This window comes from Canis aureus, chromosome X, assembly GCF_053574225.1.
Source record: "Canis aureus isolate CA01 chromosome X, VMU_Caureus_v.1.0, whole genome shotgun sequence".
NCBI classification, from domain to species: domain Eukaryota; kingdom Metazoa; phylum Chordata; class Mammalia; order Carnivora; family Canidae; genus Canis; species Canis aureus.
The window spans coordinates 117,719,192-117,746,958 of record NC_135649.1 but is presented as its reverse complement, the minus strand read 5'-3'; the positions used below and the strand labels follow the sequence as shown (position 1 = coordinate 117,746,958).

At 48.9% G+C, this 27,767-nt stretch overlaps 1 protein-coding gene across 1 annotated transcript in view; it reads left to right on the top strand.

Moving 5' to 3' along the window:
• Positions 1-27,767, top strand: part of WWC3 (WWC family member 3) — a 119,649-nt gene that overhangs the window by 21,230 nt on the left and 70,652 nt on the right. The window contains exons 2-3 of the mRNA XM_077889129.1: positions 18,072-18,181; positions 23,543-23,746. Of these exons, the coding sequence (XP_077745255.1) occupies positions 18,072-18,181; positions 23,543-23,746 (314 nt within the window). The remainder of the gene's footprint in view (positions 1-18,071; positions 18,182-23,542; positions 23,747-27,767) is intronic.

The window sequence follows — 27,767 nt, the reverse complement described above, 5'->3', positions numbered from 1 at the left end:
TTGGGTTACTAAAAGCCGTTGTTCCTCGGGCTTCATCACAAGCCAGTTAAGTCCAGGTTCTTGGGTAAATCCAAATGTCCCTCATGAGTCCCACTGCAGTCCGGGTGCAAAGCCACTTTCTAGTGGGCGCCCTCTTGTTCACAGTCACGAAGGAGTATTTGTTGATGGTTACAACCCCTTTATGAAACTTGGGCTGCTCAGCCCTGATCTTGGAAACCGGAGACGTTGAGGTTTGTCAAAGGGAAAGAAAGGTACGGTAGCTACTGACGCTGTTGTATTATTGTTTTGGAGCAATAATGAGAGGAGGCGAGAGGAGGGAATAAGGACTGGATGTTCTGCTGACCATAAAAATAATTTATGCTCATGTTGAATCGCTTCCTCCTTTAAGTTTCCAGAGCACCCGATGTCCCCAGCATCGCGGGAATTTGTCGGTTTGTGGCCATTGTTATTTATTTGCTCCCAGCTGAGATGGAGTCCTTGAGGAAGCTCCTGGCACCTAGCACCTCAAATAGCTTTCCTGCAGTGAATATTTAAACAAGCAGATAGCACTTGGGATTTCCACGCAGCTTGTCCTAGGGTGTGGGGTCCCCAAGCCCTCTCATCCTTAGCTAGGATGATGCACCTGAGATGGTGAGCATCATTTATACCAAGCTTTGTGCCTGTCCCTGCTTGGCAGGAGCTCTCTGTGTATATAGCCCTTTTGCTGGGCTCTTCTCTGGGAAGGACTTTCCCACCTTTACGCCTCACCTTGGCACACGGATTACAGATGCAGATGCCCACCAGGGCCGGGATCCCCACTTAATGGCCAGATGTCAGAGGTGACAGCGTGTGGCGGGGTCTGTGGCTGGCTAGCTTGTGGCCCCTTCCAAAAGGGATGGCCCTCATTGGTTTTAGTCATTTTTTTTTTTGTCTTTGGAGACTATGATTCCTGTGTGCCAGTTCTTTGATGTTCAAGAGAGTTAGAAATTCAGGTGTTTGAAATGAGGTCTTCTGAGTTTAAATGTTGGCAGCTCGATGGGGTTTTGGTAGAACACTCTGAGGGCCGGCACTGCAAACCAGACAGGACATGTCTGCAGGCCCAGTTGGCTCCCTGGCAGCTTTGGGATGATGCATTCCCAGCTCTTGCTACCTGGCTTGCCCTCCCCACCCCGGCACAGAAGCAGGAACCCCAGGGGAATGCAGTGGTAGCCACACTTGTCTGTAGGGGATCATGGGAAGAGGAGAGGGGACAGGGCTCTGTTGGATTCTGGGTAAACTCTCCCTTTAAAACAATGATTTATTTGTATAAATGCACCACAGTTCAGTCCAGCCCTCTACCTAAAATTCTGCTGTGGGAGGTGGGCAGGGGGTTGGGGTGACTGGGTGACGGGTACTGAGGGGGCCACTTGATGGGTTGAGCACTGGGTGTTATGCTATATGTTGCCAAATTGAACTCCAATAAAAATAAAATAAAATAAAATGCAAAAAAAATTCTGCTGTGTTCAGGTGTCTTCTGTAGTCTTTTTTTTTTTTTTGTAAACAAAGGAACCAAAATGTGATCACATATCAACTAATTTTATAGCCGCCCTTTTCCCCTGACCAATGACCAAAGTACTTATTGAGTACTTGAAATGTGGCTAGTGCAACTGACAGATAAAGTTTTAATTTAATTTAATTTTAATTAATTTTCTTTTTAAAGATTTTATTTATTCATGAGAGACACAGTGAGAGAGAGAGAGAGAGAGAGAGAGAGGCAGAGACACAGGCAGAGGGAGAAGCAGGCTCCATGTACGGACCCCGAAGCGGGACTTGATCCCGGGTCTCCAGGATCAGACCCTGAGCCAAAGGCGGCGCTAAACTGCTGAGCCACCCGAGCTGCCTTAATTTTAATTTAATATTAAATAGCCACATATGGCTAGTGGCTGCCACAGTGGACAGTGCAGGAAAGCCTCTCTCTTGCACCCCCAAATGGCCCACCCTTTCTCAAAGTGGCCCTGCTGAAAATCAAATCAATAGCAAGTTTTGAGGCAGCTTCTCTGGGATTGGTGTGCGGTTACTGTGGAGTTCGGCTCCGGCTCCCTCTTTCCTTATGTTCCAGCCTCCCAGTGAGGAAAGCCATCTAAAGAAATAAAGCCTGATTAAGATATGAAGGAACTGGACTGCCCTCTGGCCCCCTAAGCCTGCCTGGAATGTGTTTGCCCATAAATCCTGATGGACCTGGTTTGGGAATTCTGGCTTACAGTTCCCCTTAACTCATACTATTTGCTTCCTCCTTTTCAAGAGCTTTCCTTCCCACTGGCCTATATAGATGGCTTCTTCATCTGTCCACCCCTCCCTTTCTTCTCCATCCATCCCTCCATCCTTCTGCCCATCCCTCATCCATCCCTCTGTCCACTCATCTGTCCCTCCACCCCTCTGTCCATCTAACCATCCATCCATCTATCCATCCATCCATATTTCCATTGACCCTCATCTAACTCTTTTTTTAAATTTTTTTTCATTTTTTCATCCAACTCTTATCCATCTGTCCATCCCTCCATCCACCTCTTTGTCTATCCTTCATTCCATCCCTCCATCCTTCCCGCCATCTCTAGCTTTCCCTCTCTCCCTTTGTCCATCTGAGCCTAGTGCACTCCTGTTATAGGGCCAGGCTCTGTGCCAAGTACGAGGGAGGCAAGACCTCTATGACCCTTGACTTTTTGGTAGACCCAGACTAACGGGGGCACCCGAAGACACCTGTCCTTCAGTGAAGATTCAGAACAAAGTACTGGGAACAAGATGGCCTGGGCTTGCAGTGAGGTCGCCTCTCCAGGGAAAGGGGGCTGCAGATGCTCAGAGTCAGAAGATGGGGTAAGGTCATTTTGGGGTTTAGAGCATGGGGATGTTTTTTTTTTTAATAAATTTTTTATTGGTGTTCAATTTACCAACATACAGAATAACACCCAGTGCTCATCCCGTCAAGTGCCCCCCTCAGTGCCCGTCACCCATTCACCCCCACCCCCTGCCCTCCTCCCCTTCCACCCCCCTAGTTCGTTTCCCAGAGTTAGGAGTCTTTATGTTCTGTCTCCCTTTCTGATATTTCCCACACATTTCTTCTCCCTTCCCTTATATTCCCTTTCACTATTATTTATATTCCCCAAATGAATGAGAACATACACTGTTTGTCCTTCTCCAATTGACTTACTTCACTCAGCATAATACCCTCCAGTTCCATCCACGTAGAAGCAAATGGTGGGTATTTGTCGTTTCTAATGGCTGACGAATATTCCATTGTATGCATAGACCACATCTTCTTTATCCATTCATCTTTCGATGGACACCGAGGCTCCTTCCACAGTTTGGCTATTGTGGACATTGCTGCTAGAAACATCGGGGTGCAGGTGTCCCGGTGTTTCATTGCATCTGAATCTTTGGGGTAAATCCCCAACAGTGCAATTGCTGGGTCGTAGGGCAGGTCTATTTTTAACTCTTTGAGGAACCTCCACACAGTTTTCCAGAGTGGCTGCACCAGTTCACATTCATGGGGATGGTTTTTGCAAGGATAACAAAGACCAGGGGCCTGTGTCCCTGCAGTGTCATTCTCTGCGATTGCATTGTCGGGCCAATAATGCCAGAAAGCCCCTTGCTCTTCCTTGGTTTCTGGTCCTGGGAACAGCTCCTTCCTTTCCTCGTGTCCCCTCTGACACCACGAAGCTGACCTCAGGCACAAAAGGCTTGCTTGGGTAAAAGACACTGGCCATCGAGCCCTGGTAAGCCTGTCTGGTGCTCAGACGACCTCGGGCTCTGGGTGCTGGCGGCCCGGCCTGGGAGATGTGCGCTGGCAAGTCTGGCAGAACTGGTGTGTTCGGGAGGAGAGCCGGTCACTTGTCCGAAGTGTTGCTGTCTGTTCGGGAGCCACCGGGCACGCTGCTTCGGTTTCAAGCGGCCGCAGCCTGCCCCGTTCTCCTGGGGGCTCCGGGTGGTACGCGTGTCCGCAGAGACGAGGAACCGGGCGCAGCCGCAGAGTCCCCCTGGCCGGGCAGGAGGGACGATCCCGCGGGCTGGGTTTAAGGATGGGAGGAAGCCCCGGAGGGCTGGGAGCCTGGCCCCGGGGAACTGACCCCCCAGCACGCACAGCTGGCCTCGGGGGGGCCTTGCCCGAGCCCCCGGCCTGCACGCATGTCCCCGCGCTGGTGCTCCAGAGACTCAGTGTAGACGTGAAGGGTCTTCTAGAGGCTTTGGGGTCCCAAAGGTTCAGCCAGAGTGGCAGGGGCATGAGAGGAAGATGCAGCGGAGCTGGCGAGCTGGGGTGGGGGATGGGGTGGTGATGTGCCCTGGCTCAGGTCCAATGGCGTCAGATTTCAAGTTGTTATGATGCAGCGTATTTACTGTGCGCTTCCAGGTGGGAAACTTTAGCTTCTTTTCCATTGTGGAGGAGAATTTGGGGCTTACCGTGAAGCCACTATGTGGGGCTGCTCAAGTATTATTGATCTCAGTTCTGCTCTGAGGACTTTTTTTTTTTTTTTATACAATTCTTGCACCTTGATATTGAGCAAAATGACAGATTGCCTACTGCAGCGCCTGCTGTTTTGGGAGCAGCTTCTTACCTTACAGGCCATCCTGACTCCAGCCCAGTAACACCCGGGCTGCCTCCTTCATTCACGTGTCTGCTGGGCTGTGCATTGGGCCCCTGCTAGGAATGCTGTGATATCAGGGCAGTAGTGACCTGTTCCTGCCTCTTAGGAGAGTAGCAGGGGGGCCCGGCCTTGTCGAAAGCTTCCCACTGATAACGAATTACCCCGTGGATACGTGTGCACAAAAGACCTCAAACTTAGCACCTCCCTGATGTTCCTTAGAAAGGACACCAGCAGGGTCATAGGAGCGAACGGAAATGGTGACAAAGCAGTGCTGGTGTTCCTATTACTCTCCCTGGGGCACACAGCCTATGTAGGGATGCCCATCTCCCCTGGTCCAGGTCCTGGCCCTGGCCCTGGCCCTGGCCCTGTTCCTGTTCCCATGGCCCCACGCTCCTCCGGCCTCATCATTTTCTGCCCACACCTCCGGTCCCTCCACCTGCTGTCCACTTTCTCTGCAGCCCAAGGGATCTTTCCACACAGCTGATCAGACCATAGCGTGCCCTGCTTCTGCTCCTCAGGACTTCGTACCGCCTCCAAACTGCAGCCCTGCTTGGTCAGGACGGCCCACGCCTTCTTCGGGAAGCTTCCTTTTGCCATACCCCACCCTCCCTGCATCTGCTGGGGCCAGGGCAGGTCCCCAGTTCCTCTGGGACCCGCTGCATGGCTCTGGCAGCCTCCCGTGCCCTCTGTGGGTAGGTCAGAGGCAGCCTCGGTGCTCCACTCTTGGGCTTTGAACCTACCGCGTGAATCCGGCCCTGCCCCCGGGAGCCGCACTCTCTACCTGGTGCCTCTTCCCCTGGGCGGGGAGCCCTGGGAATAGGGATCCTGAAACTGGATTTCCCGGACTGGCAACATTTCACATATACGTGAGGGCAGCGTTTTGGGTGTATGTGTAGGCACATTTTTTAAGGGAGGAGGTCACTGGCTTATCTCAGATTCCCAAGGAGATCTAAGACCTGAAAGACCCGCTGTCCCTGAGAACTTAACTATTCCCTGTATCCTTTCCTGGCCTGTGTTTCTTCATAGGACCTTGATGGATGACAGAAGGTCTTCGATGTTCAGGCACTTCCCCTGTCCTTGTGTTCATGGATTCAGTTGGTGACATGTGCAACGATGCATTTATAAAAAGAATGGAATTCTCACCCCAAAAAGAAAACAGACTGCAGAAAAGTTGGCTGTTTTGGTGTGGGCAGGGGGCGGGGGGAAGAAGTAATTAATACAAAAAAGGTTGCATGATAAAATCCTTTTACTCTGAAAAGCCTGGTGCAGGATTTTTGCAACTGGGAACGGTACAAAGGGGAAAGCTTGATCTGGGCACTATTTGCAAAGCTGAAATTGAGATCACAGCCCAGAGGACTGTGATGTCACCGCTTGTCTGAACTGATGGCCAGGACCCTCCCTGGTCGCCTCCCCCTGTGATGCCATTTCTAAAGAATGTTATTGTTGGGCCTCTCAGCTCTCCTCCGCCTGTGAGGTTTTCCTCTCCCATTTGGGTTGAATTTACTTCTTCCGTCAATTGTTACTATTTGTTCCCTTTTTTCCCCTGCAAATCCTTCCTTAAAACCTCTCCTTTTAATTTTTAAATATTCCCTCCTGTCCGTTGTATTTGGTACTAAGAACCAAACTTTTCTAACATTGTATTTTATTTTATTATTATTATTTTTTAAAGATTTTATTTATTTGATAGAGCGCACACTAAGCAGGTGGAGCTGGAGATGGGGAAGCAGATTCCCCGCTGAGCAGGGAGCCCAATGTGGGGCTCCATCCCGATCCCGGGGCCCTGACCTAGCTGAAGGCAGACCCCGTTAACTGACTGAGCCACCCAGGTACCACACTGTATTTTATTTTTAAAGGAGTAAAGTCCCTCCTCTAGCATTTTGTCCATATGAAAAATAAGGTGGTCCTTAACTTCCATAAGTGTACTCCCTGGTGCGTTTATGCTCACAGGCTCACCTCGGGTTTGGTTCCAGACCACTGCAGTAAAGTGAATATTCCTAATAAAGTGAGCCAAATGAACTTGGTTTCTCAGTGCCTATAAAAGCTATATTTACACTATACTGTAGTTTAGTAAATGTGCAATAGTATGATGTATAACAAAACAGCCTACATACCTTAATCATAACATACTTTATTTTATTTATTTATTTATCTTAAAGATTTTATCCATTTATTCATGAGAGACACAGAGAGAGAGAGAGGCAGAGGTACAGGCAGAGGGAGAAACAGGCTCCATGCAGGGAGCCCGACGTGGGACTTGATCCTGGGGCTCCAGGATCACACCCTGGGCTGAAGGTGGCACTAAACTGCTGAGCCACCGGGCTGCCCAGAAAATTTATTTTTTAAAAGATTTTATTTATTCATGAGAGACACACAGAGAGAGGCAGAGACACAGGCAGAGGGAGAAGCAGGCTCCACGCAGGGAGCCCGATGCGGGACTCGATCCCGGGACCCCAGGACCACGCCTGGGCCAAAGGTGGCGCTAAACTGCTGAGCCACCCGGGCTGCCCATAACATACTTTATTGCAAAAAAATATTAGCCATCGTCTGAGCTTTCAGCGAGTTGTGATCATGGATCACAGATCACGGTAACAAATAGAATAATAATTAAAAAGTTGGAAATATTGTGAGAATTACCAAGATGTGGGAGAGACATGAAGTGAGCAGATGCTGTTGGAAAAATGGTGCCGACAGACTTACTCTATGAGGGGTTGCCACAAACCTTCAATTTGTAAAAAAACACAGTATTCGCAAAGTGCAATAAAGAAAACCCATATCCTTACAGCATCTTTAGTTCTAGGGTTTTCCCCAGGGATGGTAGCTGCTGCCTGATGGGCTCTCGGCACCCTTTGGGTTTTGCTTGGAGTCCCTCTGAGCTCAGTGGCAGTGTGGGGAGCCAGCCGGTGACCTGTAGGGCCTCTTCCCTCACTGCCCTGGCTGGTCTGGCCGCTTCTCAGGTGCTCAGCCCTGAGTTCAGCTTCCCCCCAGGTGAAGTCGGGGTGATGATAATGGACTCCTCTCTCACGTTGTGCTCACTGAAGGAGATCCTGCCTGTCTGGCCAGAGCACACCTTGGGTTTGCCCTGGGGCTGGCGGGCGTGGCCGCACACGCGGCGCTGTGTCTGCAGGAGCTGCAGGAGGAGTCCTCCTGCCACCCAAGTGCGCAATGTGTGACTGGGTGCGCTCACGTCTAGGTGTCTCCCCGAGCGTTGCCTTTCCGAGTATTGCTGGCTGCTACGGAAAGGAAGGAGACTATTCTGTATCACACGGACAACAAAAAGGAAAGTTTCAGGACATAGCACGTACCATACAACCCCTGTGAGGCAGGATGTGCTCTAATATATATATATTTTTAAACTAAAACACCGATTGGGACCAACTCAGTGGATTTCACTGCTCACTAGTGGGTTGCGACTGTAGCACGCGTGCCCGATACAGAGTGACGTGATGAAGGAATGTGGAGGATTGGAAGTGGTTGCTTTAGAGAATGTGTCAGCATGTGTCCAGCTCTTTGGAGGGCGTTCTGGGCCCTGGTTGAGCCCTGACTTGGAATTTGGGGATCAGAATCGCCAGATGCATGTAACAACTTAACGTGAGATGACTGTGAGGCTGGCTATGTCCTGTTTCTTTTTTTTTTTTTTTTGTCCTGTTTCATAGGACCTGGAATCCTGAAGTTGTTTCTTTCCGCTGTAAATGAACTACTTAGGAGGAATCTCAACGCATGTGTGTAGATTTTTTTTAAAGATTTTATTTATTCATGAGAGATATAGAGAGGCAGAGAGAAACAGGCAGAGGGATCAGTAGGCTCCCTGCAGGGAGCCAGACGTGGGACTCTATCCTGGGACTCTAGGATCCCACCCTGGGCTGAAGGCGGAGCTAAACCGTTGAGCCACTGGGGCTGCCCATGTGTGTAGATTTTCAACACACTTTTACTGAGCTGTGATTTATATGCCACAAACTTCACTCGCTGCAGTGTAGTGTGATGACTTTTAGTACGTGTGTACAGCTGTGCAGCCGTCACTGTGAGTTGGTTTTCGGATATCCCCGTCTCCCAGGGTCACCCCCGCCCCAGCATGTGCCTTTTCCTCTTCCCATCCCTCAAAGCCAAAGATCTGCTTCCTGTCTCTGGGTGTATTTTGGAATGCCTGCTTTTCTGGTTCCTCTTTGGAAAAGACAGATTCCACAAGTCAGACTTTCCTGGAAGTTGTCATGTGTTCACCCTCCCTGCTGAGAACTGCAGTGGCTGGGGCTCTCCTGGTGACCAGCAGCCTGGTCTGGAGCCCAGGGAGGAGGACCAGTTTGGGTCTGTGTGCAGGGGGTGGGCACTGAGGGCTGGTCTGTGCGGGCACGGGGTGGAATATGGGAGGACCTGGAGTTGACTTTGGGTCTCCTGGTGAGGGCCCTCAGTCTGCACTGGCTCCCCTCGGTCAGCACTGTGGGTCCCGGATGCCATTTCTAACTTGACGAGCCCGCATTTCCTATTGCACCAGTAAGCAGATCCCAAGCACCTGTCACTCCCTCCCCAAGAGGAAGAGATGCATCCGCCACGCTGCAGCCCACTCCCTTGGATCCAGTCTCTCAAGCCTCAGCTCTGCACACCTGCTCTTGAGCATACTCTGTCGAGACAGAGACATCTAAAAACAGCTCTAGAGGGACACCTGGGTGGCTCAGTGGTTGAGTGCCTGTCTTCGGCCTAGGGCATGATCCTGGAGTCCCAGGATCGAGTCCTGCATTGGGCTCCCTGCATGGAGCCTGCTTCTCTCTCTGCCTCTCTCTCTGTGTCTCTCATGAATAAATAAAATCTTTAAAAAATAAAATAAAAACAGCTCAGGAGCTACCATAGACGTGTATGTGGGGGTGGATACCATTTTCCAATGATTAGGTCAGGTCTGTGGCTCCCTCCGTGTGTGTGCAGCTGTGGCACCTATGGGACACTCCCTGGTGCGCCATGGGGGCAAGTCCCAGTGGCGAGAGATGCTGTTTTTGCCCGGAAGGAACACACTTGGGGGGAGATGCGACATGAGCAAATAACCACGTTCTGCTGGTAGTTTTAGTAGACGTCCCAGGAGGGGAGAGAAGGTGCTGAGGCTGGCCGCAGAAGGGGCAGCTCACCTCCTGCTGGGATGGGCTGGGTCTGGACAGGAGGCGCTGGGGTTTGAATAGGAGGGGGGTGGGAGGGAAGCATGGCAGAGGGAAAGAACCATCCAAGTTTGGGAAAGGCAGTTCTCAAGGGTTGCCGAGAATGTGAGTGGACCGTGGAGAGGCCTGAGGGAAGCAGGGTTTTCTGCATGAGGTGTTGTCTTTGAAACCTTCGAGCTCTTGCAAGATCCCCACTAGGGGCTTGTGGAAGATGGCTTTGCAGGCCGCATGTTTCTTCAGGGCTCGCAGTCTCGGGCTCAGTGGGTGGATTTTGCTGTGACCTCTCGTAGAATCAGATGATGATAGAGCGTGAGAGACCCTCGAGCTGTGCTGTCCAGCCCCGCAGCCGCAGCCACGTGGGTGATTCCTCACGTCTGCCGTAGTGAGCCCGAAGCAAGATGGGCTCTGAGAGTAAAACGTAGACTTTGTAGGAAAAAATGTAAAATATCTGTTTGTAATCTTTTTTTTTTAATTTTTATTTTTTTTTTAAATTTTTATTTATGATAGTCACAGAGAGAGAGAGGCAGAGACACAGGCAGAGGGAGAAGCAGGCTCCATGCACCGGGAGCCCGATGTGGGATTCGATCCCGGGTCTCTAGGATCGCGCCCTGGGCCAAAGGCAGGCGCCAAACCGCTGCGCCACTCAGGGATCCCTGTTTGTAATCTTTACAATCATCACATGTTAAGTTGATGTTTTTCCATATATAGGGTTTAATACAATCTATTATCAGACTTAATTTTACCTGTTTAATCTTTTTACTCTTTGAAGTGTGGCTGCTAGAGATCTTTGAATGAAGTGTGTGGCTCTTGTATTCCTAGAGAATTCTTTTTTACCAACTGGCCTGAGGTTTGTGTTTATTTCACTGTAAGTTGTATCATTAGAGCTCACGCGTGGAGGTGAACGGAGCATTTCCAGTGATCCCAGGGCTGTGCACTTGATGGGCCCGGTGAGACTTTCATGGCAGAGGACTGTGCTGGGGGAGGCGCTCACACACATGGCTGGGCTCGGACGCCCCCTGGCTGGGGTTTCCTGGGGCCGGTAAGCTTGTATCTTGGCCTGGGGTCGGTTTGCTCAGCTCTGTGTTCTAGCACCTGAATCCCAGGCTTTTCAACTATGTTCCACTTGTACAGTATTAGGCTGCTAAATCAGAATAATAGTGACATTCTTCCAGTTTTTAGAGGGAAAAAAACTAACATGGAAGGGAAAGGAACATTTATGGAGTCTGTAATAAGTTCCAGAAACCTTGATATTGGTCACAGCCTTGCAGCCTCACCACCCCATTGTAAAGATGAGAAAACCAAGGCCCCGTGAGACAGACATTTGCCCAGATCAGCCTCGCTAACAAGTGCTTAGTGTATAGTTTCCTCAGGTGGAGATTTTCTCTTAGCAAGTTTTAAAAAGTTATTGCAGTCTGTGTCCATGGTCACTATGATTGAATGAAATAAATACTGAGGGACCTTATGCTTATCCACTCACCAGCTCATGGGCTTTTTCAGGTGTTGTGACTTTCGTTCACCAGTGTCTGAACCACTAGAGAACCTGTAGGATCGCTGAGGAGGGAGAGCCTCTGGGAAGTTTGCTGGCCTTCTGAAATACCTCCTAGACTGGCTCGCCTTCAGACAGTGTATTCCTTGCTGAAGGAAAGGATATCTTGCCGAGATCTTGCCCCTGCCTGCTCTGGACTCCCCCTTCCTGGCAGACAGGCCTACACTTAGGAAACCACGGGGTAGGTGAGCCGTTGGCTTGGTCAGTAGAGAATCAGAGTAGAAGGATATGGGAGGTCTTCAGGGACATTTCTTCAAGCTGTGTGGCCTACTGAACTGCCTCTCTTCCTTCTAAGGATGTTTCTAGGAAGAGCTGTCCGAGGAAGGAATGACCCCACAGTGCCTTGGCCTCCTGAGCCCCACTGTTCGTGTAATGGAGGCCTTGTGAGCTCAAATGCTCAGTGCCCTTTTCTCCCTCCTGTCTGTCCTCTTACAATTGTTTCTTGACTGCTGATTGGTTCCATTTTGGTTTTTCTATGGTACCAGTTTCTGAACTGTCCCCATCAGTTTATCAAACCTTCTAATGAAGGCCTGTTGGGTGTGAGGGCTCTGGCTTACAAAGAAGCCAGAATTAGAGAAACAGCACCCTTTCTTTCAAGGAGCTCACAGACCAGTAGGGGAGGTGGCTGTGTGTCCAAGCTGACAGCACTGTTGATAACAGAAATACGGGCACGTGGTCCTTTTTACCCCTTTTCCCTCAAGACTCCATGGTGGGGGAAGGACAGACTATCCAGTCCTCTCCAAATAATGCCTGTGCTTGGCTAACATGGCTTAAATCACTCCTATGACCAAGTGAGATTGAACATGAAGACTTTTCACTGATTCTGATTGTCCTATGTCCAGATCTCCAAATGTGTTAGCCAACTAACTGCTCTAACAGCTCAAAATCTCAGTTGCTTAACAGAATAGAAGTTTTGGGGCATCCAGGTGGCTCAGTTGGTTAAGCATCTGCTTTCAGCTCAGGTCATGGTCCTGGAATGCCGGATCGAGGCCCACAGCAGGCTCCCTGCTCAAGGAGGAGTCAACTTCTCCCTCTGCCCCTCCCCCAGCTCATGCTCTCTCACTCTTGCTTACTCTCTCTCAAATAAATAAATAAATAAATAAAATCTATATATTAAAAAAAAAAGAATAGAAGTTTCTTGCTTGTGTCAGTTCAGTAGGGGTCATGGGGGTAGAAAGGGGCTTCCCGGACCCTCTGATCCACACAGTCATCCAGGGACCCAGGCTTCTTCCATGGTATGGCTCTCTCAACTTTTCAGGCTTTGTCTTGTTGTCTTAGTTTGTTCACGCTGCTGTAACAAAATATCACAGGCTGGGTTGCGTGCAAACAACAGAAATGTATTTGTCACAGATTTGGGGGCTGGAAATCTAAGATGAAGGCTCCAGCTTGGTCAGGTTCTGGTGAGAGCCTTCTTTCTGTTTAAAGCCAGTGCCTTCTCCCTGTGTCCTCACATGGTGGAAGAGTTTTAAGGAGCTCTCTGGGGTCTTTTTTAGAAGGCACTAATTCATGAGAGCTCCACCCTCATCACGTAAGCACTTTCCAAAGGCCCCGCCTCCAAATACCATCATATGTGGTACATTAGGAATTCCACATGCATTTTCGGGGGGACACAAACATTCACACCATAGCGGCCATCTTCTACTGGGTTGTCTATTTTTGGCTGACGGGCAAAGGAAGAGAGAGGGCATGCAGGGTCTGGCAGGAAGCTTACAGGACAAGCCTGGAAGGTGTGTACGTTACCTGTGCCCACAGCCCATTGGCTAGAGCCCAGTCACATGGCTTTAGCTGCACAGGAGGCTAGGAAATGTGGTCTTTCTATGTGCCTACGAGGAAAACGAAGCAAGGGATTGGTGGAAACAACAGCATCATTGCCTCTCCTTGTCCCTGTTCCAGCAGGCTGGAAAACTTATTGTGAGCCAGGTATGTCAGAAAAGGTGAAGGGAAGTCATTATAATTTCTTGAGGATTGGTTTGGAACTGAAATAAAAACAAACAGTATCTCCTCTGAATAACATATTAAAAACAAGCATGAATTCGAAATAGAAAGATTATCTTGTTCCAGGAGACTGGAAAGTATAGTACAAGTGCGTAGGATCATCCTGGTCTCCTTTTGATAAGGAAAATGTGTGAAGAATCAGTGGTTAAACTTTTCTCTCTGCCTTCACCCTCTGCTGCCCACCTCCACTTCTCTGCATTTTGGTGTGGTTGCTGCCAGAGATTCCAGCCCCCTAAGCATGGCAGGGAAGGAGGGCCTGATCTTTGAGGCACAGGATTGCTACCAACTGCCCTCCCCAGTGGCTGGCAGTGGTTGGCTGAATAATGGCCTCCAAAGATGTCCACGTCCTAATCCCTGGAAACTGTGACTGTGTTATCTGACCTGGCAAGAAGAGACTTTGCAGGTGTGACTGAGTTAGGGATCTTGCAGTGGGGAGATTATCCCAGATATCTGGGTGGGCCCAGTGTCATCACAAGGGTCTCTGTAAGTTGAAGAAGGAAAACCAGAGAGATGGCATCCTGAGAAAGACTCGACTGGCCGTGGCTGAGTTTGAAGACGGGGGAGGTTGAAAAGTCAAGACAACACATTTCCTCCCTAGAGCCTCCGGAAGGGATGCAGCTTGACTGGCACTTTGGTTTGAGTTCTGTGAAACCGAGCTGCACTTCTTTTTTTTTTTTTTTTTTTTTTTTTTAAGATTTTATTTATTTATTCATGAGAGACACACACAGAGAGGCAGAGACACAGGCAGAGGGAGAAGCAGCAGGGAGCCCGATGTGGAACTCGATCCCAGGACTCCAGGATCACACCCTGGGCCAAAGGCAGGCGCTAAACCACTGAGCCACCCAGGCTGCCCCCGAGCTGCGCTTCTGATCTCCACAACAACATTTGTGTTGTTTAAAGCCACCAGGTTTGTCACAATTTGTTACAGCAGCAGAAGGAAACAAATACAGTCCGAAGGGAGGCTGCTGGAGAGCTGAGAGGGAGGCAGGAAGGGGAGTGGATGGAGCTGGTCTCCATGCTGTCACTGGAGAGGCTGCATCTGGCCAGCATGACCCTGCCAGGTTTGTTTGATCATCCCCATTTTGAAGATTGGGAAACTGAGGCCCAGAGAGAAACCAAAGGACTTATCCAGGGTTTCATGGCAATGAAGGGGCTCTCTTGGAACTGGCTTTGACTGAGATGACTGAGATGACTTCTTAAAGAGCCCTGCAGGATGTGACAGGCAAAAGGGAACACAATGAAACCAGCATCTGTGCCATCCATCGTTCTCTCCCTTCTGGTGGACCGAGTCCGGTAAGATTGGCCAGCAAAATATATTCATTTCCTTTGCTGAGGCCAAGAAGAGCCATTCGTTAATGGGAGGATCTGCAGTGGGAATTTCTCTGGGTAGGGGGTCGAGGGCACCTTTCTGGGCCAGTGTTGCTCAGATAGGGGGATGAGGTGAATGGACCGGTGAGAGCTGGCCAATGTCAGCTTGCTTTGAAGCCTGGGGACGGTGGGTACCCTGCTTCTCAGTTGGTTGCTTACCCTGTTTCCCCATCTCCCCTGTGTTCTGAAAACACTCTTAAACTTAACACTGTACTCCCTACCAACTTGTTCCTTGAAAGTAAAACATGATTGTGCCACACGGGTTTCCTCTGAGTGCTTGAGCAAGTGCATTGAAGATATCCCCAGAGGGTAATGAAAAAGGCCATCTCTTACTTCGCCGGTAGGAGTGTGCTGAGGGTAACACACCTTGGCAGTTCATATCAGGTGCTTCCTGGAGGCTCATTTTGTTATTCACAGTTAAAGAGCAGAAAACTATTCACCTAAAGAGATGACTGGAGGTGCCTGGTAAATGAATTATGCTTTACTGCAAATGATGGAAGATTCTAGCATGACAGACAGTGGTACTGACAAGGAGGTAAGGCCATGAGGAAATAAGCAAATCAGTGTATGACATTGTGGTATGATATTAGCGGTGGAAAAATGAGCTGCAGGACAAAGAAGAGAGGAAAATAAACGAAAACATGAATCCTGGGCTTCTGGGTTTTAGATGATTTTATTTCCTATTCTTAATACTTTACTATGAATGTTCTACATTGAATTTGAGATATAGAGAAAAGAACTCCATATTCTTCAGCCTTGAAAATTTATTTCTTGGACCTTTTCGAGGAAAAGAATTATAAATACAGATTATGAGCTTTATAATACACATAGATGTTCCTTTCATCATAGTTTTAAAAATTTGGATGTAAATCACATATAGCACAAAACTCACCACTTAAAGGGTACAGTTCATGAGATTTCCATATATTCATGTTGGGCAGCCATCACCACTGTCTCATTTCACAACATTTTTATTACTCCCAACAGAAGCCCCGTACCTATTAGTAGTCACTCCTGTGTCCTCTCCCCCAGCTCCTGGCAACCACTGATCTATGTTCTGTCTCCATGGATTTGCCTGTTCTGGACATTTCTTACAGAGGGATCCATACAACACATGGCCTGTGTCTGGCTTCTTTTACCCAGCACAGTGACTTCAAGGTCCATCCACATTGTAGCATGTGTTGTACTCCGTTCTTTTTTTAATGGTTATATAATAGGCCATTGAATCGGTAGACCATGTTCTATTTATCACTCGTCAGTTGATAATCCTTAGTTGTTTCCACCGTTTGGCTAAGGTGAGTAATGCCAGTATGGACATTGATTTGTGTGGACATACGTTTTTGTTTCTCTTGGGTATACACCTAGATGTAGAATTGCTGGGTCATATGGAAACTCAGTATTTAACTGTTTTGAGAAATGGCTGCAGTGTTTTCCAAAGCAGTGCTTATGAATATAGTAACAGAAGTTAGGAGATAATGTAGCTGTCAATAGTAGGAGAGTGCTTGGGTGCGTTGTATTAATCCCCTTAGCAAACTGTTGGTAAAAATGCAAGCTCTTTATTCCTAGCTCAGATACTAGGGGTCAAAGGCAATTGAAATGGAATAATTGTTCTCAAGGAGCTAATCTATGATTGTCCTTCTTCAATTGACTTATTTCACTCAGCATAATCCCCTCCAGTTCCATCCACGTTGAAGCAAATGGTGGGCATTCGTCCTAATGGTTGAGTCATATTCCATTGTATATATAGACCACATCTTTATCCATTCATCTGTCGAAGGACACTGAGTCTCCTTCCACAGTTTGGCTATTGGGGACATTGCTGCTATGAACATTGGGGTGCAGGTGTCCCGGCATTTCACTACATCAGTATTAAAATGGTTTTATAACAGTTCTCAATTAAGAAGTGATGTGGGCTTAGTAGTGCTGTAAGGTTAGGTTTCCCACCTCTATCTGTTGATAAAATGAGATCATAGACGTGAACGTGCTCAGAATGCACCTGTGCTTGGGCATTTTTCTCTTAAGCTTACGTGTGACCCTGAAATGGCAGAGATGCGCCCAGGACTCCATATATCTTAAAGCAGCATTGTTTTTATCGTGGTTTGGTTCCATTCGGGACTTGAATCATTCATGTTGCCCTACTGTTACTTGCTTGACTTGGAACACACCACCATCATGCCACTCGTGGCCTGCAAAGGAATCGTGCCACAGACATTGGCGTTGTGGAATGGGACAGTAGGCTCATCCTGAGATGAGATGCTGTGCATTTTCGAGTGCGTTGTATTTGGCGGGCTGTCTGCGGTGCAGTTTATTACCTTCTGTATATTTCTGTTTTGATATTGACTCTGACGTCTTAAAAACATGTGTGAAATGAAGACGAATTACAGTATGTGGCATTCTGATGGTGTTTATCGGTTTCTAAATGTTACTGGGAGAGACAGAGCCTTGTTGTCTAACCAGTTTGGGGAAATAACATGTTCAGAATTCATACTGGTCATGTGAGGTTTGGCCGTGGTTGTGGTATCTCGCTTTCCTGGGGCCAGGGACCTGAACAGAAGATGTGGGAGGATTGAGTTAGTGAAATTGAGGTTATCGGATTCCCATGCATACCAGTCAGTGTGCATTTATAGAGACAGCCTAGGAGATAGCTGCCCAGACTCAGACAATTATAAGGTGTGGCCTATTTTATACAACAGCTGTCTTGTCAATCAGTGTGATCATGGGATATGGGGGAGGGGGAGGTTCTCCCTAAAGAAACCCATCTGGAAACCCTTTATCTGTCTATGTCAAGCCAAGGTTTCCTTAGTCACATTTACTTCAAGGAGAGAGATCTGTAGACAGTGTGCTTTTGTTTTTCTCCAGAAAACAAAAAGGACCCTTTGCAAATTTCTGACTGTTACAGTATAAGGAACACGGCCAGTGTTTAGTAGGTATGTCCTTGTATTCTTACCAGGCCTGTTGGGCTTTTTGCATTTGGTCGGTGGTTAACGTTTACCTCCTTAACCAATGACCTCTGGTAGGTGAAACCTACCGATACCTTTTAGATAGATTTCAGCTGTGATGTATGGCGACAGCTGAGGTGGGGGGCATTTGTAAGGGAATGAGACCAAAATATAGGTGTTCTATCGTGGAGGTTCCAGTGTCATCACCTCATTAAACATACTGCTTGGAAGAAAATGCTCGTTTTACCTCTTTTGTAACTGTCCATATCTATTTTCACTCTTTAAAGTTGCACGTTGAGATAGGAACGCTTTTAACTGCAAGTGTACTGATATTGTTGCTGATTAGTATTTAGGCAAAGCTGGTGAATTCATTTCCCGACTAAATAGTTGGAGCAAAAGCAGTTAGATGAGATAATATCTAATTCTAGAGTTGATTCAGCAAACTTTAATGAAATTGACCTTTCAAATTTGCTTTCATCATTTTATTTTGCAGGATAACAAAGCCATTGACTTTTGCCGATTGCGTTGGGGATGAACTTCCTTTAGGATGGGAGACCGTATACGATAAACAAATTGGAATTTATTACATGGACCACATAAATAGTAAGTAGACTGCCACATTTGAGTTATTATACTTGAATGACTTTTCATGTTGATCTCAAAGATGCCAAGAACTCATTTTGTAGAGCTGAAACAATCGTTACCACCCACTGCGGTGGTAAGCTGGATTTCATAAATGTCACCTGAAGTTTTAGTTTGTTGAGTTCTTCAAAACATGAGGCAGTTGGGTAGCTCCCTTGCTGTGTGTTGCTCAGGACTGCATGGAATATGTTTAACGGAGGGTTTTATTTTATTTTTTATTTTTTATATTTTTTAAAAATTTTATTTATTTATTCATGAGAGACACACACACACACACACGCAGAGGCAGAGACACAGGCAGAGGGAGAAGCAGGCTCCATGCAGGGAGCCTGACGTGGGACTCGATCCCGGGTCTCCAGGATCACACCCTGGGCTGAAGGCGGCGCTAAACCACTGAGCGCTCCGGGCTGCCCCTAACAGAGGGTTTTAATGTCTAATAAAAGGAATAAATTTCCCAGGCAGTCTGGAAATAGAAATACCTTTCATAGTGAGAAGGTTGTTTATTGCAAAGTGGAGCTTACAGGTTCTTGGAACAATAAACGCCCAAGCGATGACCTTAACTTCATTTTGTCTTACACGTTGAATTTTAACTTCCATATACCAAACCTTTCTGAGCTTTGTGAAGGGAGAAAACTGTGTAAAGACTACGGCTAAAATAACAGTGTGTGCTTGAGCAGGCCAAGGCATCGGTTAGAGCCGCGAGCGCCTCTCGACCAGGGCTGGTTTTGCTTCCCGGGACCAGTGGGCAGTGTCCAGAGGCATCTTCGTTGTCACGGGCGGAAGGGTGCTCCTGGCACCTAGTGAGCGGGCCCAGGGTGCTGCCGACCCTCGCACCCGGCTCATGGCTCTGCTCCGGGGGCTCGACGGCCGCTCCCGCTGCCCCAGCGGGGGACCCACTCCTCCGATGGCATCCTGGCTTCCCCGGTGTCTCTGCGGGGCATTACCTTGCGCCCCTGGGGACACGAAGTGCGGCCCCCCTCAGCGTGTGTTCCGTCCGCGTGATTAAGTGAGGGGGAGGCAGGGAGGGCCCGAGGTGGTGGGTGATCGGCGCCCTCGCCTTGCTCCGCCCGCTGACCCCTCGGTGTGGCCCCCGCCCCCGGGCTGGCGTCTCTACCTGGCACTTCCTGGCCAGCCTCGAGTCGGTTCGGAACCTGGACGGCGAGGCTGCCGTTCTCGGCCTGGGGCGGCAGAGTTGCTGGCAGCGCAGGGGGCCTCGCGCCTGCCGAGCCCGGGGTGTGAGTGGCGGAGGGCTTCCGGGAACCGCACCACCCCGGCAGAGCGCGGTGCGTGGTGAGGCTGCAGCTGAGGCGGCCCTCCCGGGAGCCCCGGCCCACCTGGTGCCCCAGGACTGGGCGTGTTCCAGAGGTCTTGCTGTCCCACCTTGCCTTCCCGGCTGGTGAGGCTGCTCCCGCAGGTGAGGGGCTGCTCCCACAGGTGAGGATGCTCCCGCAGGTGGGGGCTGCTCCCGCAGGTGGGGGCTGCTCCCTCAGGTGAAGATGCTCCCGCAGGTGAGGGCCGCTCCCACAGTTGGGGGCCTACTCCCACAGGTGAAGCTGCCCCTGCAGGTGAGGGCCACTCCCACAGTGAGGGTTGCTGCAGTCTGGGCCTGGGCACCTGTGCACCAGGGCTTCCCTGAGCCCAGGTGGTATTACTGAATGGCAGAGGCATCTGTCTTACACAACCTTTCTGGAAAGTCTGCCTGCCACTGAGGTCCTGGACCCGTTCTGGCTCGCCCCTTGTAAACCCAGCTTCCTCATCCCTCCATGCCCCCTTCTGTGGGAACCGTGGGTGCTCCTTGCTCACTTGTTCACTGTCACAGGGAGTGTTCTAGAGCACCTCTCTGTGCTAGTCACTCGGGGCTCTGGGAACTCAAGGAAGTGAGACCCAGTGTCTACCCTCAAGGATTCTACATGATACTAGATGTGGCCATGAACCCAAAAACTGAGTAATCCCCAAGGACTTTCTTCCAGCCACTGTGAGTATAAGTGGGATGACTCAGCGCTGCGGGTGATGAAGACATCAGAGAACCCAACTTTTTTTTTCTTTCAGGAATAAGAAAGGTGATTATTGTTGCATAATTTGTACATGGGGGCCAAACACTGCATTCCAGAAAACTTGCTCCCAAGAACCCAAGTCTTCATAGCACAGCTTTAAAACTCTTTAAAGGCACAGAACCTGAGGAGTCAGGTACTAAATTGGAAATGTGCAGGTTGTTGGTCTGGTGTGAGGGACCAGAGGGTCCCTGGGTTGACCACCTTCGAGGCTCCCAAGAGCCTCAGGTGCACTGTACAGAGTGCAGCCAGTGCCTGCGGGCTGTGGTGGGCTCTGTGCTGCATAGACAGCAGCGACTCCGGCGGCTTACAGCCGTGAGTCTGCCCCGCCCTAGGCCTCCCAAATGTGAACTTCGGGCTAGCTCAGGACCCTGATTTTTGTTGTTTTATTTGGTTTCTTATTTCCTGGTGTGAGCTTTTGGGGCCTGGAGGGGCTTTCCAGTAGGGGCCTGGGGTGGCGTTGTTGGGGGGTAGGGGATGTTGGCGAAAGGTGGTTTCAAGGGAGAACTTCCTTGAGACATCCTAGCAGGCGTGTGTGTGTGTGTCTTTGGTAAAGTAAACATGACATAACATTTACTTTTTCCAATCATTTTGAGATGAAATCCACAGAACATGAAATTAACCATTTTAAAGCGCAGAGGTCAGTGGTATTTGGTGTGTTCTGTGTTGTACAAGCCACCACCTCTGTCTAGTTCCAGAACATTTCTTCACCCCGCAGTCAAACCTGGAGCCCATTAGCAGTCACTCCCCATTCCTCCTCCAGGCTCCCAGCCCCTGGCCACCATGAAACGTCCTTTCTCTCTCTGGATTGCCTCTCCTGGACATTTCATGTAGACGGAATTGTACCCTACGTGGCCTGTTGTATCCGATTCCTTTCACTCAGTATGACGTGTGTGAGGTTCATCCGTATTGTGGCGTGAAGCAGCACCTCATTCCTGTTATGGCGGGATGACCTTCCATTGCACAGAGACACCGTGTTTTATTCATTTATCAGTTGCTGGAATTAAGGTTGTTTCCACCTTTTGGCTGTTGTTACAGTGCTGGCCAAGCACACTTAATTAAATTAATTAACTTATTTATTAAGATGTAATTGGTTTTATTAAACAGTTTGGAAATTAAGTGGCATCCCATCTAGCAAATAGAGGGGAGCTCCCCAGGCACATTTTAAAAGAATTACCTTGCACACTTTATTTACTTTTATTTTTTCAAAATTTTATTTCAATTCTAGGTAGGTAACATACAGCGAATTGGAGATTTACTTAAAATTTGGGTTGGGGGAATGTTGCCAGCACTTCTCTTGTCGGAGCTCGCTCTTATTTTGTTTTGGCTGCCAGCAGCCTGCATGTGTTTACCAATATGTCATTGGTAAAACAGCCACCATCGCCTGGGGTCTCTGAGTTGGGAACAGAGACATGGCTTTGTGTTTTTTACTTTGTTGAGGCAACAACACTTGTGTTGAAATCTCCGTTAGGAGATCTGCTGCAGTGAAGGAGGCTAGCCTTTTCCGAGTCTGGGTGACTTGCCCCGTTTGCTCATTCTGTATCCTCAGAGCCCGGATCAACTTTCAGGACCTTGGTCTTCTGCCTGTGGAGCACACGGCCCCCTCCGTCCTCATCAATGAGCCTGCAGTCGCCAGTTAGCGATGGCTTCTGGCTTTCGGGTGAAGGGAAGGTCCGGAGGATAGAACGCTGGCTGAGGCCGTGTGCCTGCCTGCCTTTGAGGAGCCTGGAGTTTGGTGGGGGCAGATTGGGGGGGCTGGGGACAGAAGCGTGGCAGCACTTGCGTGCCCAGTGGTAAGAACTGCAGTCTTGCCCATTGCAGAGAGGTGGGTGTGCTTGGGGTAGGGGGCAGAGGAGGCTTCAGAAAGGAGGGGCTTTCACAGAGGGACTTGGAAGATGGTCGGGTTTCCTGGTGGGCAGAAAATGACAGAAGTAGCGGTGCTTGGGAAAAAATTGATCCTGTGTAGGGTGTCTGTGGGGGGAAAGGACAGAAACCAGAAACGGAGCTGGTGAGTGAGTTTCGGGACTCCTGATCACGGGGAGGATACTGCTATAAAAGATACTCATGTGCTAAAGAGTCGCAAGCAGAGTTAGGAAGGTGTCTCTGGTGAGTGCACTGAGTGTGGCCTTTGCTGGGATGAGACAGGAAGCCTGCGTGGTTTTGGAGGGGAGTCATGGGGATCTGAGCGAACTTAGGGGAGAGGGAATGAAGGGTATGTCACCAGTCATTATTAATTCTAGGGGCAGGAATCCCCAGTTCTTGATGACCAGTGGATGATTCTGGGTGAGGGAGACGAGCAAGCTTTGTCTGAGGAGGAGTCCCAGGGTGGCCAAGTGGATAGATCCAGGTGCTGCTGCTCACTTCTAGAGGGGAGGCAGGAGGAGAAGCGGGTGATTGTAGGGTCACTGTTCTGGTTCCGGTTCTGGTAGTAAAAGGGCGCTGTGTAGAATGAGATCTGCTTTGGATGACTGACTCAAAATTTCTCTGGGCCCGTCCAGGTAGAGATGCGTCTAGGAGGCAGTTGGAAGAAAAGTGGGAGCCCAGGAGAGAGGCTGGAGCCAGAGGGAGGCATGAGCCTCCCTCGTAGAGTGAGAAAGCCGGAATGGAAAAGGAGGGAATGTATAGGTGGCAGGAGATGAGGAAGCCGGCAGAGAACTCAGAAGGGCTGCAGCTCTGGGGCCGAGGCAAGGGGAAGGGGGCAAGCTGCATCAGAGGGGCGTCCGGGGCCAAAGAAGCCAGCGAGAAGGTTGGAGGTAGCCGTTAGTTTGACTGTGACAAGGGGCGCCTGCGGGCTCAGTGGGTGAAGCGTCTGCCTTTAGCTCAGGTCATGGTCCTGGGATCGAGCCCCACGTCGGGCTCTCCGCTCAGCGGGGGCTGGCTTCGCCCTCTGCCTCTGCCGTTCCCCCTGCATGTGCGCTCGCTCTCTCTCTCTCTCTCTCTCTCTCTCACATAAAATCTTCAGAAGGTTTGCCTGTGATAAGCCCTCTGGTTTCATCTCCGCCAGTGTTTATTCACAGTAAAAAATTGTGTGGTACCGTCTTCACCCCTCCCACCCCCAGCCCACCATTGCATATCCATACTTTTTTTCTCACCTCAGCCATGGACACGTGAACAAAAGGTGTTCCACGCGTGGGGAAGCTTCGTTCCGTAGATGCTTCCGGCCCACGCGTCCCGGCAATTCACTGATTTTCGGGTCACTACCTGCCCGACGGCCGGTCACCCTGAAGACGTTACCGTTAAGGCACTTACGTTCTTGGCCTTTCACTTTCAGAGCTTACCCAGCTCGAGGACCCCAGGGAGCAGTGGCGGCGCGAGCAGGAGCGGATGCTCAAGGAGTACCTGGTTGTGGCCCAGGAGGCCCTCAACGCCAAGAAGGAGATCTACCAGGTCAAGCAGCAGCGGTTCGAGCTGGCTCAGGAGGAGTACCAGCAGCTGCACAAGATGTGCGAGGACGACAGCCGCTCCCACGCCAGCTGTGAGTTGCCGCCTCTCCGCTAGGCCGCCTGCGGACGCTGGGCTCGAGTCGGGCGCCATGGCCTCCCTGTGTCTCCCCACACGCGCATTGATTGTGGGACCGTGGAGCCCGCGAAAGCAAGGGCCCCTGCCCTCCGGACCTTACGTTCGTGGGCCAGGGAGGACATAAACACGCACGTTTCAGGTAGCCACACAAAACCACCCCATGTCCTAGTCAGTCTGGAAAAGGGCTCCACCCCGAGATCTCTGCCGCGAACGGTGCTCGTCAGGGGTGATCCTTGGGAAGGCCGCACGGCGGTTTCATTGATCCCGTGTGGAAGGATTCAGGAGCCATCCCCCGTGTCGAGCACCTGTCTCCTTGTAGAATCCTTTCTGGAGCAATCCACTGACCGTGGAGGGACTCCGTGTGAGCCAGAGGGCCGGCCCAGTGAGCTGGGTGCATGCTGATGTTGTCAGAGGGAGTCCCTCTTAGTTGTAGAGGCTGCTGGATGTGAGCCCCCGTTTCATGAGTGCTCAGCAGATGCTCAGCTATTGAAGGAACCGCGTCCAGTCTCAGAAAGCAAAGTGTTCTCTTCCGGACACACTCAGTTACCGCTTGAGCCTGTCCCCTCACAACAGAGTGGTCCCACTTAACAGCCCCCCACAGGTGCACACGGCCGTGATGGCGCTGGGTGCCAGTGAGCTTGCAAAGAAGCTATGAAGGTGCCACTGCTTGGTTTTGTGTTACAACAACCTAAGTCTAGTTGGGACATGGAGAGACTTACCTGTGACATGAGTGCCACGTTGCCAGGTATTTGGCTCTGGTGACACCATTTTGAACGTTAAAGATGCGGGCAGAGCTTTATTCTGTGTTGCAAGGCAAACGGAGTTAAGGCCGAGGGGCCATCGGCCTTTCTTACTGCCCCTGCTGTTGAGGGTGAAATCGCCTTACAAGCTGTGGGGAGGACCGAGGTGGGGCATCCCCTCTGGAACAGGAATTTAAGAGGCAAGGTCAGGCCCCGGGTATAATGGTATGCTGTTTCCAGGTCGTCTTATCTCTTGTTCTTCAAATATTGATATCGACTAGATTGATTTAGTCTCTGGTTTTTGTTTAAACTGTCCGTCAGAATGCAGTGGTCAGCTCGGTGCTAATTTTTAGAGGCTGGTTTCTTATCTCCAGAGTTTCTTTTCTCATGTTGTCTTTCTCTGATTTTGGTTATCAGGCCTCACAGAATGAATTGGGAAGTGTTCCCTTCTCCTCTCTTTTCAGAAAGAGTTTGTGTGGGATTGGTATTTGATAGAACTTGAGAGAATTCACCAGAAAAGCTATCTGGACCTTGAGCTCCTTGTGGGAATGTTTGTAACTATAAATTCAGTATCTTTAGTAGATATGCTTTTCAGATGTTTTGTTTCTTCTTGAATCAATTTTGTTATTTTTGTGTTTCAAAGAATTTGTTTCATCTCCTCCAAAAGTCAGTAAATTTTTTTTAAAAATCAAGAGTTCGATAGTAAATACTTTAGGCTTTGTGGACCATATGGTCTCAGTTGCAACTACCCAACCCTGTCTTTATAGTCCAAAAGCAGCCAGAGACAATACATAAACCAATGTGTGTGGCTTGTTCTGATAAAAGTGTAAACACAGGTAAGAGGCTTGATTTGGCCAGCAGGGAACTTGCCGACTGCTGTTCCAAGTTGTCAGGTTATAAAGTTGTTTGTAGAATTCCCTTACCATTTAAAAAAAATATCCAGACACTCTGAGGTGATGTCCTGTCTTTTATTCCTGCTATTAATAATTCCCATCTTATTTTTTTTCTTAATCAGCGTAGCTAGACTTTTATTGATTGTATTTATCTATTACAGTCAATTGGCTTTGGGTTTTTTTTTCCCTTCTCCTGTTGTCTGTTTTTATTTGATCAATTTCTCCTCTTTATTATTTTCTTCCTTCTTAGTTTGGTTTTACCCTCTTCTTCCTTTTCTAGCTTGTCTAAGCTAGAAACTTAGTAGAAAGTAGATCTAGTAGAAACTTAGATCAATGGTTTCTGAGCTTTCTTACTTTGCCACATAACCTCTAAAGGCATGACTTCTTCATTACGTGCCGTTTTAACTACATGCCACAAACGTTGGTATTTTTTCAGCCAATTCAAAATGGTTTCTCATGTCTTTTGTAGTTTCTTTTTTGACCCATGGGTTCTTTTAAGTAATTTTTTTTACTTTTAAAAAATACGTATTATAAATTTAAAGTCAGTTAACTAATATATGATGTATTATTGATTTCAGAGGTAGAGGTCAGTGATTCATCAGTCTCATATCACACCCAGGGCTCATTCCATTACGTGCCCTCCTTAGTGCCCGTCATCATCCAGTTACCCCGTCCCCCCACCACCCCCCTCCAGCCAACCTCAGTTTTTTGGACTCTCTTATGGTTTATCTCCCTCTTTAATTTTGTCATTTTATTTTTCCCTCTCTTCCTCTATGATCCTCTGTTTTGTTTCTTAAATTCTAGATATGAGTGAGATCATATGATAATTTTCTTTCTCTGATTGACTTATTTCCCTTAGCATAAAACCCTCTAGTTTCATCCATGTCATTGCAAATGGCAATATTTCAATTTTTTAAAAAAAAATTGTACTTATTCATGAGAGACATACAGAGAGAGGCAGAGACATAGGCAGAGGGAGAAGCAGGCTCCCTGTGAGGAGCCCCATGTGGGACTCGATCCCAGGACCCCAGAATCATTGCCCAAGCCGAAGGCAGACTCTCAACCACTGAGCCATCCAGGCACCCCAAGATTTTAATTTTTTGATGCTTGAGTAGTATTCCATTGTGTGTGTGTATGTGTGTGTGTGTGTATCTATATCTATATATATCACATCTTCTTTATCAGTTCATCTGTTGATGGACATCTGGGCTCTTTCCATAGTTTGGCTCATGGGTTATTGGGACTTTTTCAACATGTCATGTTGATTTCGAATTTAATTCCATTGTGGTCAGAAAGTACATTATATAAGATTTCAGTCTTTGGGAATCTATCGAGGTGACTTATGGCCCAGCAACTGGTCTCTCTTAGTGACCTCAGAGGATTAGAAGCCCATGGACTTTGTACCTCGAGGTCGCACCTAGCTGCAGCAGTAGCTTATAACTGTTTTTCAGAGCATATGGGTAGCGATTTTGAGCCTTTTAGAAAGTTAGGATAGAAGCTAGGTTAAACCATATGAAATTGTTAATTTTGTAGCTTAAAAAGGGCTGAACGTTGGCAATTTCATATGATTCAGTGTGACAGAACGTTTCTTCCCACTCACCTTTATTTATTTTTATTTTTTTTTTAAAGATTTTATTTATTCATGAGAGATACAGAGAGACAGAGACACAGGCAGAGGGAGAAGTAGGCTCCATGCAGGGAGCCTGATGTAGGACTCGATCCCGGGACTCCAGGATCACGCCCTGGGCCGAAGGCAGGCACTGAACTGCTGAGCCACCCAGGGATCCCCCCCCCCCACCTTTAGGGACTTTATCTGTCCCGTGATTGGGTTTGGTTAGGTCTCCAAAGGCTCTCCAGTTGGTTTTTGTAAGGATGGAATGGGAGAAAGACATGTCAGAAAATTTTGGTAGGAAGATTCTTGCCAGTGATTGAAACAAAAAAATTGCCTTGAGGGAAGATGTTTCTTACACATGACCTACTACTAGTACTGCTGAGACTTGAGTTGCAGTGCAGGTGGGGGTCGGGACCTGAGCCCTTGCTGATGCAGGGACAGGAGGACCCTCGAGCATCCCATTGGATTCCACACCAGCCCTGAGGGAAGTGAGGGAGGAGGAGTCCCTGGGCAGAGCTGAGCCTGCAGATGGAGAACACCGAGAGCTTGTAGCCCTTTAATGCTGGGATATCCCTCAGCATCAGATTTTTTATTTCCAGGGGCTTTTCTCTCCCCTGACATTGGGGCAAGTAGGGAATTGCACTCACTTATATTCCTTCCTGTGCTCCATAGAATTTAATGAAAACTTAAGATGCTGTCCTGAGCAGTGCATGGGGAAACCTGTAGTAGAGG